This window comes from Strix uralensis, chromosome 3 (genome assembly GCF_047716275.1).
Source record: "Strix uralensis isolate ZFMK-TIS-50842 chromosome 3, bStrUra1, whole genome shotgun sequence".
NCBI classification, from domain to species: domain Eukaryota; kingdom Metazoa; phylum Chordata; class Aves; order Strigiformes; family Strigidae; genus Strix; species Strix uralensis.
Window position 1 is genome coordinate 92,036,265 of NC_133974.1, and position 15,382 is coordinate 92,051,646.

The 15,382-nt window shown below is 37.3% G+C and overlaps 1 protein-coding gene across 1 annotated transcript in view; it reads right to left on the reverse strand.

The window, feature by feature from the left end:
* The window catches only part of STRN (striatin), a 72,914-nt gene that overhangs the window by 13,973 nt on the left and 43,559 nt on the right, over nucleotides 1–15,382 (reverse strand). Inside the window, 8 exon segments of the mRNA XM_074863321.1 lie at nucleotides 1,375–1,542; nucleotides 2,379–2,500; nucleotides 3,171–3,218; nucleotides 4,226–4,401; nucleotides 8,901–9,037; nucleotides 11,676–11,819; nucleotides 12,370–12,456; nucleotides 14,764–14,874. Coding sequence (XP_074719422.1) covers nucleotides 1,375–1,542; nucleotides 2,379–2,500; nucleotides 3,171–3,218; nucleotides 4,226–4,401; nucleotides 8,901–9,037; nucleotides 11,676–11,819; nucleotides 12,370–12,456; nucleotides 14,764–14,874 — 993 coding nt within the window.

A 15,382-nucleotide genomic window follows, 5' to 3' on the forward strand; every position in this document is an offset into this window, starting at 1 on the left:
ATTTATGGGAGAAACATCTTTCTTGGACATATAACCTCAGGAATGTTGCTCAGGAATGGTGGTACTTATCTACAGGCACTCCAAAAAAGCCAAACACGATTGGTGTGAGAATAAAACATGTACTGTTTCCGAAGTGACCTTTTCTACCACTGCCATGCCTGTTTATTTGCAGCTTCCTGGTAAGCCTACAACAGTTAATCTAAAGCACTTAAATGATGACTGCTAGATATTTTAGAAAGTTTGTTTAAGGTTCTCAGTAAGCCACAGGAAAATTCTGTTTCAAAGGAGGATCTCTGAATTTCACGACTGGGTTTCATTCCAGTTTGGAACACAAAAATCCCCAAAGATTAGCTCTGTAAAGCAAGACTATTTCCCCTTCCCCCTTAATTTCATAATTAAAACCAAAACAAAACCAAACCCCAAACAAAAAAAACCCCACCACCAAGAAGTTTTCAAAGTAGACGGGTAGGCAAGCTAGCAGCAAACCGATTATGTTTTCACAGAACCCTGCAGACCTTTGGAAACATAGCTCTGCAAGAACTAAAGCACATTAAACTTTTCTATTCTGCTCAGTCTATTTTAACTAACAACTAATGGCAGATCGGACCAGCTTTGCACCATAATTCAGTAAGTCTTTTCAGTTATGACAAAGTTTATTTTGCCTCAAAGTTCTTCTGAAGAGCCAAGGAACTGTCTCAGTTCGTGGGTTGCCTTTAGGACCATCAGCTCTAAGAAAGTTAGGCAATCTCAACAGGCTCATTCTAGAGCACTTAGTCAGACAGCAACTTTAAGAAATTGGGCTCTAAACAGTAGAATTTTGATTTGTGCATGACATTTCAGTAACCTAATCCAAAGCAGCAAATTTTTTCAGCTAGCAGTGTTTAGGATGACGAGGTTATTGCTATTTAGTTAATGTCCAAACTCAGAAATTCAACTGGAATCTCTGTGTTAGATGCACAAGGAACATAATCTGGAAGGTACAATGCCACTGGCCTGAGACAAAGCACCAGCTACTCCAAACCTCTGTTGGGGGAAGAAAGGGCTTTTTATTCTGGACACACCAAAAGCAAAGGCCTAATGGAAACTCAGTTTGAATCTGAAATACAGGGCTGATACATTGTACTCCATGGTTTTAGTAACATCAGTGGATCACCTGCAGCAGTTGGCTTTTAGCTGTACGTGACCGCCCCCCTGCGTATAGGCATCTATTCAGCTGGTGTCAAAGAAGGCACCCAAAATGTACTCTTCCCAAAACCATTTGTAAAGATATAAAATCCAGCAAAAACAACAAGAAGGATTTCTGTTCAGTAGCCAAAATTATGACAGTGTGAACAGTGATGCTCATAAACTTTAAGGTAGGGCAATTTTCTTTACCTTGATTATCATTAAATATATTGAGAGCTGGAGCAATTTCTGTAGCTTTCCATAGACGTATAGTGCCGTCTGCTGAACAGGACAGCAAACGCTGGTGTGCTGCACTGTAAACCAGACCCCACACTGCATCTGTATGGCCTACAAAAGCACCTCTTAGAACAGATGGATCTGTGAACAAAACAAACCACATTTCAAAACAAAATCTGAATTAAGTCAATAGCTGTATCTTGGTCTGTGTTTATGGACCAACTTTAAGAAGCCAGTCCATAAAAAAAACCAAGACCAAAATTAGGTCATATCAATACAGAAGTCTCAATTATTCTTGTATGAAGATGCTTGAATTTCATCAGCATATGTGGCATTCAGTTATCCAGTTACAACTAATGGAACAAAACCATGTTTCAGCAGAATGGACAGTATCAAAGTTGGCAAAACACACTTTGATTTTAAAATTCACTCTCAAACAACCATTAATGGCACATCAGTCCCTTTTTTTCCAGAAGTCAGCTTTGAGGTCAACCACATCTGAAGCTACAGGAGGTGAAAAATGTTTTAACACACAGACACAAGGCTGACATCCATTCAGATCTGGTAAATCTTACCCAACTGGGCTTTTTTAGCTGTTTGCAGACAACATTAACAGCTTTGGTCTCAGACTATATAACCTCTTTTTATCTCAACTGCACCAAGATTTGTCAAAGAAAAAGAACATTAAAACACACATTTGCTGTATTTGACAAGTATAAGGCTTAGTCCTACACTTTTTCAACCTGTTTCTCAAAATTGTGATGAGATCAAGGCCTTTTTAAAGAAAATGACAAATTTTGTCTTCTCATCAACCAGCATCAGTATTAAAACAAAAATTTACTTAAATTGAAGCCAACATTCAATTTTCTCCTTTAAATTTTCAGAGAAGCATTACCTACAAATGATACTATTTTAGCCACGTTAAAATTAATGTCACTAAACGTATCATTTCACTGGTGCGTGTGACAGCAACGTACCGTAGGAGTCATAGGGGTCAATGTTCGGGTTGGTTGTATTCCAGCCATGGATGAGGCCATCTGTTCCCCCACTGTAACACTGTTCACCATTACTGCTCATCACCACACAGAGCACTGGTCCACTGGAAGAACCCCACCCCCAAAGAAATGTTGACTATTAACATTTTCATCATGTGAGAAACAATGTCAACAAATCTTCAAAGTGCCCTGTTAGATACAATTCACTTGCTGCACAGACTGCAACAAAAATTCTGCCTAGTCAGATCATACGCTACAATACTTCCCACAAAAAAAACCTCCACAGTATTTGGTAACGTAACTACAATCAGGACAATTTAATCATTATGCACATGAAATATGAAAAGTGTCACACTTTTAAACTATAGGCTTTGTTATTTTACATAAACGCCTTTTTTCCCTTTTTTAAAGATCTAAGGCTCTTATGAAATCAGTTCAGTAGGCTTAAATTCACTGCAAACAGCTTCATTCTACAGATGCACATATCTGACAAAAAGGCAAGAACTGCAATGATGAACAGAACACCTAATCAAATTTGAACTATATAATTTTTAGGTTTTTCTTTTAAAAACCGTGGTGTACTTAGCTCCAGACACAAATAATTATGCAGAAAGGAGATGAACATATGCAGATATTTTAAATAACATGGGAACTAAAAGCATTACGTGAAATCACTAGTTGACAAGGTGGAAATTACTTTTTTAAAAAATTCTGTGTCTGTTTAAAAATCATGTATTTCTCAAAATATGACAACGTTTCTCAGGAAATACTCACTTATGTGCTCTGAAGGTATATATTGGCTCTACATCAAGAGAAGCACTCCTAAATGAAGTACAAGAAAACGTTAACATGTATATGATCTTACACAGTGCTTTACAAAGATGTGCCACAATTGCCAAACTCTTAAAGTCACTGTTATGTCTTTTGAAGTGTTTTTCCCACAACATCCTCTCCCAACATGATTTTTCATGTGTCTAGGAATTCTTTGCATTCTTTCAAAATATGATAGGATTTGGCTGGTTGGTTTGGTATTTTGTTTGAAGACCTTCAAGGTAAAGAGTCCACAAACTCTCACAGACCAATTAAAGCAGTAGGTAGGTACATCAATGGTGGGGAGTGGAGAGGGCCATCAGTATCACATGGAACATATCATTAAGTGTTACAAATCCCTATCAGAGCGAAGAAGCTTATGGCACCTTGGTTTTATATCAACGCTATAGCACAAACTACTTCAAAAACTGCTGCTCTGGACTTTACCAACCCAGTGCTTGTTACAGACTGCGGGAAGACCACGTGTTTTGCCCAGTCCTCCTAAAAGATATGATGTCCTCCCCCACTATATTAGCCCCGCTACGAATTTGCTCTCATTTCTGCAAATACCCAGCAACACACAAGAGAGTGTACAAAGGAACCTAACAACATCTCAGTCAAAGTTTAAAGCTGTACACATGTATATGCATATATGTCTATGAATATATATAAAAAATGCATTTTTATACATTTATATACACATGCAAGCAAACTAAAAGGCCACATCCAAATATTTTCACTAGTAAATTAATTTGCCATGTTATCTACAAGGAAAATACAAAAAAGTGAATGGTTCTCATTTTCACAAACAGAACACATTCACAAACGAGCGTGGATTTCTTCTGACACTCTTTAAAAGTCCCCATTCTTCTCCAAGAGCTTGTTTTCCTACTCTTAAATTCAAGAAACAATTTTGATTAACTCCAAGGGACATACAGTGAAGTGGCATCTACAATTTTTTTTTTCCCTTCATAAACGAAAATGGTTTTTGAAACAAAGCAAAAAAAAAAAAATCTTACTTTTTTGCTGGGGCTGTTTTTTGTAAATTCCACATTTTTAATGTATGGTCCTCTGAAGCTGTTATTAAGACTGGTTCAACTGGATGAAAAGCGAGACCTCTTATTCCATCAAAGTGACTTCTTAATGTGAATTTGGGGTTCCAAGTCTTTCTCAATGCATCCTTATTGTTTGCTATCTAATTAAAAAAGAAATGCCAAACTTGTGATTAATCTGGAAGGCACAAGGAAAGGAATAAATCAGAAATTTAGTTTGGCATTTTCAGAAGATGTCAAATTACCTCACCACATTTCATAACAACCTGCTCTTGAACAAGTCGATTTAACACTGATCTGACAATTCAAAATGACAACAAAAGTAGATGTATTCCACAAAAGCAACAAGTAATGTCACATCCACAGTAATACATTCTGTGCAAATCTGAAATATTCCACATGTCTGTTAAATTACACAATTTAAAACCTGAAAAGTACCTTTCTGACTGATACTGCTGTAAACTCGGCTTGGTATTTGAAATCTGATCTATGCCTATCGGCTCATTCATTAACACTGGGCCTGACTCAACCAAGTTGTGGTCCCTGAATATCTGAAATACCACTGACATGGCATCTTGAAGTAAAGATCTAAGAAAAACGGAGAAGTGTCTACGAGAACAGAAAGAAACACAGCCTAACTTACTCACCTAAGGCAACACAAGTTCTGTAATAATGCAAGACAAGTAAAGCTTGCCAGGGGAAAAAAGAAAAAAAAGGCAAAAAGGACTTGACTACACACTAAGAATAAAACTGGCAAGCAATAAGCTATCATATACACAGACACAATTATTTGGCAATAAATGCATTTTAGCAGATCCAAAAAGAAAGCTCTTAACAAAGTAACAGTTACTTCAACATTGCTCCTCTGAACAAATGTTGACGTAAAATGCTGAAACAGATTTTTACCACTGTCAGTCAACATTGCCATAGTTATATTTACCTTCCCATAATCACTGCTGATGGTGGTTATGGAAAACCAGGAAAACAAACAATTGCAATTCAAATATTGATGATTTCATTATGTTGAAAGCTACAGATAATCCCAAATAATTTAGCATCCTTAACTGCAAAGAAGAGACAACTGTTCTGAGCCACTTCAAGAATCTACATTTTATTCTGGAATGTGGGGCAGAAAGTTTAAGAACAAAAATGCTTTTTCTTTAGTTTTGTTACTTCTGGATTTAATAAAAATATGCTTTAATTAAGAGGTTCTATAGATTTTAAACAATGAGAAAGGAGTCTAACAAACAGCAGGTTTAGTCTCATCATATTTCTTAGTAATTATGTACTGTCTTGCTCCGGGAGGCACATCAGTTTCTTTGCCAGTTTATTGAGCTGAGGTGGCTCAATGAGGGAACAGACAAATGCTCGAGCTGGTGCAAGGACAGGGCAGGACTGCAATGTCAGCAGCTTTGGCAGATTTTGTGGAGATTGGCCAAGAAAGTCTCAGCAAAAAGCGTACAAGAAGTACAGAGTATTCACAGATATCTGGAGAGGAATTTGGTTGCCTCAATACAGGCATCTAATGCTGATTAGGTGATGGAGGGAACCTCACTTGCCCCCCCGCTGCCATACGAGCAGCACAGGTCCTGTACCATATCTGCAAAAGCCACAAAGACACCTCAGCCTAACAGTGCATGCCAGTTCTGGCAGGATAATATTCTCCATTTGCTTCTCATTCATTCAGAGATGCTCTTCCAAAGGAGTCCAAGATGATTAGCTTCTAAATTGGGAAGTAGATAGAGGGCAGTCCCAGCCAGCAGACCAGCAGCAGAGCTGGAAACAGATCCTAGCCCTGATGCACTGCCTGCCTGGCTGCACCACCATCACTCCTCTTCACTCACCAGTCTCTCACGAGCTGCAAGAGGCTGGGTTACTAACACAGCAGCCAGCCTCCTTTTCTCTCTCCCCACTGAAATATAACAGTGAGGTAATCCGAGACTTGAAAAGCAGTTGTGGGGGAGGAGGATGTTCAACCCCAAAATTAGCACCCAATCTGAATTTGCCACTAATAGCAATATTTGTGTCTATACAGAAAACTTGAAAACTCCAGAAACAGCAACGATATGCAGGTAGTAATATGGACAACTCTCCTGTTCAAAGTTGCAGGAAATCAAGCAAGAGCCTACTGCAAAATCCAAAACCTCCAAGTCAGTACATAGTATTAAATGTAATGATTTGTAGCTCAGATACTCTTATGTACAGTACTCAGTCTGTTATAATTTTATGAATCTTCTTAATCTACCCAGAAGACTAGGGAAAAAAAACCAGAACCAACCAAAGTGAACATTTGTTAAGGCAACAATGTGTAAAGGAAGGAAAAAGAAAAGATAAATTTAAGGGAGTACTGGTTAGCAATCTGGGAAATTTCATCTTGTTAGATATTCTAAAAAACTTACCACAAATGGAAGACTTTCTCTTTTAAGTTCATAATGTCCATTACCAAATGAAAACCATTCTTTATTTTACAGACAGCCAAAGCAACATGTAAAAAAACTTAACCATGAGGTAGGCTGATGCTGCCACATTTCAGAAGAATCCAGTAGAAATGGCAGTAGGATGAAAGGGACTGAAAATAGGAAAATGCCTGCAACCCTTGAGAGCAAATACATTCAAAGTCCTCAACTTCGTTCTCCATGATTCAAAACTGACACTTAAAAAACCCGTATTAAATTTCCACTAATCCTATCTGATTGATATTTGGCAGCTGGAAGAAGGTATGAAGTAGTCCAAAATAAAAACAGATTATATTATTTGTAAGCTAAACTTCTAGTGAAATTTGAAAACTGAAAAACTAGCCTTTTATTTTGCTTCAAAAAGAGCACAGTGACAAGAGCAAGGAGCTTTGTAAACAACTTTTTTTAACTGTTAGCACTAGAAAAAGATAAGAGTTGAGGTAAGCATGACTATGAATTCCTGATCACAGGACTTCATGAAGGCATTTGACAAGGGAACAAACAGAAGTTAATATTCTCAACCACACAGAATAGGATAGGGGTGGATAAGGAAACACTAGATTCCATAAATGAAAGCTGTTAGTTTGGCATATGGAGACAAGGACAAACACAATAGTTTATCGGGACACTTGAACAATGAGGTCAAGTGCTGAAAACATTAAAATCTTGTACAGATGCTTTAGGCTTGTCATGTTCTCTGAATTTAAAAAAAAAAAAATCAGCATGTAAGTTTTAGGTGTAACTGTAAAAGAAATTAAATTTGTACATGATCTTACCCCTTTTTGGAGACAAAGTTAGGGAAGACTAGCAAAAAAAATTAAGAGCTGAGCCCAGGTTAGGATATAACACTAAAATACTGAATTTTAGCAGAGATGTTCTATATCATTGCAATCCTGATGATTCACAACACATCACATGCTAATGAACTTGCTATAGTAGTAGAGCACATATCTGCAGTGTCACTCTCTCAAAACGTGTGTAAACTTTTATTAACGATGTAATTTATTGCTTTACGAGTACATACAAGGGTAGAACTTCAAAGTAAGGACCTTCAGGTTATTTCTGAAGTCTCAGATTTGATTTGTGACAGCAAAATACCAGATGGTGATTACTTAAGAGTCAGATTTACTGAAGGGTAGGATTACTCCCCAACACACAATACTAAAAAATCATCTCTGAAATCCCTCAACCTTGACAGAGTTGGGCAATGTAATAGCAAGATTAATCTGGAGTTGACAGATCACAAAGGAGCAAATGATTGAAGTAATACCTGACGTTTCTTTTCCCAAGAAATCAGAAATACAGACAAAAATTGCGTATGACTACAAAGAAGGAATTTTAGGAAATATTTTTCATAAAAAGGGAAAGAAAAAGAAGCCGTAGGCTACACACATAGCCACAAAAGTGCTGGCCACAAGAGCCTCCTAAGTCGTCTCTGGTCCAGCTTCCCATCTCAAAATGAGACTATTGCCCACACCAGGTAATGTAAGTCACAGCTCCACCCCAGCCAAGTCTTGAACACCTCCCAGGAAGGAGATTCTAGAGTTTCACTTTTTCCCCTAATGTCCAACCTGAACCTCCCAAGCCATAACTTGCTACTGTTTCCTCTTGTTTTAACACCTGATGCTATGGAGAAACTTGACTCTGTAATCCTGTTAAGCACCCTTCCAATACCTGTAGGCTGCTACTCGAGCACCCCTTAGTCTCCTAACAACTGAACAAGACGGGCTCCCTTAACATCCCCTCATCAGTCAGATGCTGCTGGACTCTTTCCAATTTCTCTACAACCGTCTAAAGTGGCAGGACCCAAAACTGCATACAGGTATAGCCTCACCAGGCCCACGTAGAGGAGACACTAACTTCCCTCAATCTGCTGGCCATGCTACTCCTAATTTTGCTGAGTGTCACTGGGGTTACAAGAACCCAACTGTATCACTATCACTAATTACATTTACCTTCAACTATTTGAATGAAACAGCAGGCAAATGAGAGAAGGAGAGAGGCCTGCAGAGAGCTTTGAGGCTGCTGTGTATGGGAAGAACAGGTATGTCAAGTAAAAATTTGTGACATCCTCTGGCAGCATAATTTCAACAGGAAAATGTTTTCTGCTGAGTCTAACATGCAACTTGCATCTGCCTTCAGCAAGTAGACAGTAGGACCTTGAGTTACCATTAATAACCACTTACATCATAAGTCAGTGAGTCTGCCTCATTGGCTACCGTAAGGCCTGCCAGTTCTCCAAGACCCAGCTCACTTTCAAGGGCTTCATCTGTTCCCATAATGAAAGATTTCCCTGAAGAAGGAGGGAATGTTAAAGCTTCCACTGCAAGAAAACAAAACAAAACAAAATCCTGAAATGTGAGTTTGTACAACATTGATTAATAAAAGCATATTCTCCACTTCCAAAATACTGAACATCTCTCAAGTACCTAAGGGCAAAATTCTAAAAAGATGCATAAAAATAGCCATTCTAAAGATAATCACTGTACTTACCCATAAACAGTACCCTCTGAACATAATACTTACACTTGAGGTGCGCACAACTCAGGACAGTAAGTACAAGGAAGCCACAGGAAGGACAAGTACACTACCATTCACCCACATATAATGTAAAAGTAACACAGAAAAGCTCAGGCCCTTCCGCAACTCTGCTACAAAATATGCAAATAGGCTCTGGAGAAGTAGCAAAAATACAGACAAAAATGGCTGGTGGGAGCAGCTGGACTCTTCCTTCCTAACACCATATCCACACACATCCAAAAGCATGTCTACAATGAAGCTGTTTACATGCACTCCAATCTCGCAATACGACTAGAAGCTGACAGTTCATCGCTACTTGTCAAATCAGTTTAGCACTGAATTACAGGTTTTTACTAGCAGTATCCAAACTTACTAGTTCACAGCTGCTACAGCATGCCTATAGGAGCTCCAGTGACTGTAACAAACACATCCATAGGCAGATTCACTAGAAATGGGAGGATCAAAGGCTAAGAGGAGTACAGTTCACACACTTATATCACATAAGGCTCCGCATCAAGAAGCTGTGCCTTTACCAACTTCCCTGTAAAATAGCTCTCCAAGTCTATACATCACAAAAGGGGGACTAAATAGATGAAAATGTGTTATCGTCTGGACACAAGAGACTTCACCCAATTTTATATACCTTTTGTCTCAAATTACAGGGGTTTTTCAGTAAATTACAATTTTTTCTCCTTTTAGCTCCATTGTAAATACAAGCCTTGGCAAATACTCTTGCTACCAGGGAGAGAGAAAAGGAAATGCCATCTCATTCGCAGTGTCTTATTTAGTCTAACAGCACCAACACTAAGTTAAAACCAAGCAAACTATGGTTTACAGTGAATTGCCTGATCTGTTCAGGCTGCTTCCCTCTTGTCCTGAAGGCACCAGGTTCAGAGGCTATTCAATTCCCCTCCAGTCCACCCAACACAAAATAAGCTAGTATTTCCATGTCTTTCTGTTCCACACTCATACCTCTCGAGTGTCCTGTTCGCTTTCTGATACTTTTTACAATCAAACAAAAGCCCTTCAAGCTCTGCTGTTTGATTAGGTCTCTTAGTTATTACCTTTTAATCACAAACACCTCTTACCTTCTTCACCCTGAAGCCTAAACTACCATTCTCTTTACTTCTCTTTTGAACTTATGACGTAATATTCCACTCAACACACAATACATACAGGAGATCAAATTTGAAAAGTTATAAAAGAATAAAAACACTGTATGCCAAAAATATAATAGTCTCAGATTTATAAAGGAATACACAGCTAACGGTTTGCAATACTGAACTCAGACTGATAACAATCAGCTGTCCCCTTTTGTTTTTGTGAGAGTCCATCAGAATCTCTAAACTAAAAAACATGTTCTTGAAAGGACACAAAAATAGAGCTCTGCTAAGATGGCTCTCAGTTCATGTGAGAAAAGCTGGAAAGGAAACATTCAACAAAAAATTCCTCCACTTCTCGAAGTGTTGCTAAGTTACCCCCTTCTTTCATAAAGCAAACCACTGAGCATGTAGGAAATGGAACTACTGAGATCTTTGGTAACTATGCCACATGCCGGGGCTTTTTATGCATCTTAATTATAACTTGGCTGACCTACTTTTTCACACTCACTGAAAGACTGCTAAGTGAAACCCGTGTTTTGCTCATTTTTCAAAAGGCATGTTTACCATTTAAATAAAGAGCACAAGATATGATCTTCTACAAATTCATATAGCCTCATATATTTATTTTATTATGCTCCATATTATAGCAATTCAAATGTTGAAACAAAGAGATGATTTAGTAACTTTCAGACATAATACTAATTAAGGTAGCCACATGCTCCATTGCAAAGATGTGTGCTTTCCATACTTGGGAGTAGCCACTATGAGAAATTTTTTTAATTTTTGGAACACATTATGTAAATGAATACACTGGCAAGCTCTAAGACGATCTGTGTGATTCACTACACAATCACCACATGCATTTAAAAGATATACCTAGCCACTTGCATTTACATGCAGAGCCTCTATCTTTGCACTTAAAAAAAGAACACATACGTATGTGTGTGTATGTATGTAATATATATGCATACATTTAAAGCTATGTTTATGGGGAGAAAAACAGATGCTCTTGTATCATGAGAGTTTATGTTCCACACTTGACTGCCAGGCCTGAGCAAGTGACTTGAGATCCTCATATTACAAAGCCACCAAGTGCCAAGTGAGTTTTTTCCATTATGTTCAAAGGTATTCAGCCAAGACTTTACTGAGGTAGGTGTGCTGATCTTACCAATAGTGACTGGAGGGGAGGAATGGGAAATGCCATTTATCACACTTAGACTTGTAATGCTGAATCAGTATTTGTAAGGTGCTTGGAAAGTCTCAGAGTATAACCTTTAAGTGAAAGTAACTATAAACATCTACCCTTTACAAAGGTGCATGCACATTTTTAATACTGACCTTCATCTGTCCTGTTCAGCTCGTGTTCAATGAGCCTTGAGCTACTGGGCCTAGAAGAAGGTGCAACAGATGGCTGTAATGAAGGGAGATCATCAACATCTCTCAAGTTTGCAAGCATATCTTGCAGCTTTGACCTGTTGGGCCCTAACCAGAAAAAATAAAAAATTAAATGGTTTATGGATAGTTCATGATGGCACTACTTATATCAGATACGCTACTGCAGCACATGCAACAATGGATCCTACCTTGCATTATAACGTTACCACAGAAAAACTAATGAGCACCTATTTTCAGCAGTAACTAATCGTCCAGCATGAAATGAGTTTCTTGAAAAGAAAGTGATAGAAGCAACTGAGAATTGTGAACGCACAATTTTCCCCACATTCATAAACTCATACTGCTACTTGCATGGGATGCTGAAGAATGCCTTCAACTGATTCACACTGATTGTTAGAATATTTACTTTTCCAAAACAATAGCTGACATTTGTGAATATTTTAAAATTTGTGCATCAGGTACTTTGTGCAGCATATTCTTATGACAGCATGATTATTTTAAATTTATTTGTGCAGTAGTGTAGTATCGTGAACTATATAAGCCAAAAAGTTATATTAAAATATAAATGTAACTGGATTCACTGGCCTACTTCCTGAAGCTACATATGGTGAAGACCCATGCCCTTCTTGACACTTACCTGTGCTTTGCTCCATCATTTTCCCACATCCCTGTTTTGACTGTTTTATATAGGATTGAGGCTGAAACATATCTTCGGTAGTTTTTCCTGTTGTAAGTTTAATTAAGAATGGGAAAATGTCTTACCCATAGTCCATTATGTTTTTTCCTAGACCAGTAAATAATACAGCTATTTTTAAGCAGCTTTAACACAGAAGTGTACTCTAATATATGTATTCTCTCATAAAACCATTCTATGATTCTATTCTCTTATTACTTCACAGGAGCGTTTACTACAGCCTTGCAAAATCGTAAGTTTACTAATGCAGTTGCAAACTCTACGTTGTCCACCCTAACCATAATGACAGAATATAAACTAGATTGTATTTAACTTGTCTGTCATAAAAATATTATTTGATTCAGGAAAACAGTAAGTAGGATTTTGCAAGATTGTTTTACTATTATATCTGATTTATAAAAACAATATTTTACTTAGTAGCAGTTCAGCATCTAAGCACCATTTATGATGAGATTAAAGTTATAGAAACAAATTTTGAACAATTCAATGTAAAGACATTTAGTCACTACTTTTTTCCCAGACTTCCTCATATTCTTCTTCACTATGTGCAATACCATAAATAGCTGAAAACAGGCTGTGATTCTTCCTGCTTTTTCTGCACTGATGCCCTTCCAGCGATGGTTTGTCCATGGAAAGATGCTTAATTTCTGTACTGCAGTAAATCATTTGGTCTCCCAAGATCAAACCAATCAAATCAACCCTAAAGGTATTGTAAATATACTGAGCAGTAGTTCTCTTCATGAAGGAGCACTGGATGTCCAAGTGCTGCCTTACATCAGGAATTCTTCTCATAAATATACAAAACTTCCAGTAACATCTATGTCTACATTAACAATTAAGTTTTGCTATCAAAAATAAAAAGCACTCAACAGCTGTTCAAGAATATAATGTCAACAGTTTGATTAAATATTTTCTTCTAAGTTAACCCTACAACTATTTACCCTGAACTACATAGCACGTCTGTCTGTTTTAAAAATAACAGACAAGCTACAAAAACCAATTTCACTGAAGTCATATATTAGTATGCCCTCTCTACCTTAACTATAAAGAAATTTAGAATCAATTTTGTGAAACACGAACACTTTAGTTGGCCGGCTCAGCTTCCTGTCAGACTTGTGATTAATTTCCAGTAACTTAAACAATTCCAAAGTTGACAAAAATATCACTTGAGAAATTTAGAGTACAGTAATGATTTACTTTTTTCATAAAAAGGAAAAAAATGAGGTTTAGTTTGTGTATTCGATGGCATAATTTCAGCTACATAACCAACTGCTGAGCAGCAGCTTATCACAAGTATCAATACAAAGAATAACAAAGCAAGTCAGCCTCAATAATGCGAGGATCTGACCCCTTTTGCAGTTATGCATGTCTCTCTGGAAGTGAGAATTTCCTTGGTATTCATAAGCATCTTCCCACAAAGGGAGAAACATCCCTCAAATTTCTTACTGGGTTACATGCAATATTATTAATTTACATCATTCACACACGAATTCTCAATATGTCTAGATGTTTGAAACACAGCTGTGAATACAGGGTTTCATTTTAAACGCTTCATCTGAGTTCAAAATGTTCTAAGGTTTACTTATCAAAAAACATTGATTTTACAAAATGGATTTGTATTTTAAGAAATGTAACAAAAAATATAATACAGGGCTAGAAACTGTATTTCAGTTACCGATCACAGTTTTTTGTTTGGATAACAATACCCAACACTTTTAAAGGCTGGTCCCACAGGTATGAAAGTCAATAAATAAATCCTATGATTTACAAATAAACTGATGGTCAGAGTTGCTTCCTATTTCGAGCCCTGCATAACAAATTGTGATGACAGCATGACTTTCATGTTGTGAATGTTAAGTATAAACAGGGGTAGAAATTAACCTGTTTTCTCCCTCAGTCATCTAATAGGACACTCAAGACAGTTTCTGGTTTGTTTGGTTTTTTTATTTACATACCAGAGGTTAACTCTTCCTGTGAAACTGGCATGTTTCCAGCTAAGAAAGGGTTCTGAAGTCTTCTATATTAGTGTGAACTCTTAAATCAATGCCTTTTGCAATTTAAGTTTCTGAATAACAAAAGTATAATCCATGCTCAAAGCAAGAATTTTTAGTTAATCCAACACCTGATTGGAAGAAGTTCTATCTAATCCAACTATTTATCAGGTAACTTGATTGAATGTCATTAATTTCAACCCCTGAGAACTGGTGAACAGGAAAGCAGTCAGGAGCAGCAAAGTAAAAGAGTAAGTAATTTTAGGAAAACATTGAAAGAAAGATAGAATTAAGGGTGTGAAAGATGTGAGATTTATGATTTTAAGGTGCAATGTTTTCCACTTACTCTTCACCCCCTTTTTCCCCTTGCGCTCCTTTTTGTATTGTTCCTTGAGTTTGGTTATTACTCCCTGGTCGACATTCCAAGCTTCAGGCATGAGACACTGGTCTTCCTTTTCTAAACAAAGTGAAACAAATGAAACATCCTTTTTCAATAATGATCTCCACTGAAGGAGGTAACAGCTGCTGTCAATGGCATTTGTCTTTTATTTTAAACAAACAGAAATAGCACCAAGCTTGTGAAAGCTGTAAAACTGCTACTCACATTCCACTTCTATTTGCTCAGATTTTTCTTAACAAAAAATTGAGATGAAATTTCACATGCCTAATTTCTATAACCAAGCACATAGCTGTTCATAAATGTAAGCAGCATTTACTTTATAACAACTCAGGACATATTTTTCAGCTTTTTTTTTCCTCCAGGGAAAGAAGTATTATATCTAGAAGCATCAGCTATGTTACTGGTCAACATAACTTTACAACTCAGATGTTGTCACTGCATTTCAAATTCTCATTTCATTGTCTTTGTGCTATGTTGTCATACAAAGCAGCAGCACACTTATTTCATTTGGGAACACAGTATACATGTCACCAAGGTTTGAATAAAATCTTAAAGCACTAAAGCC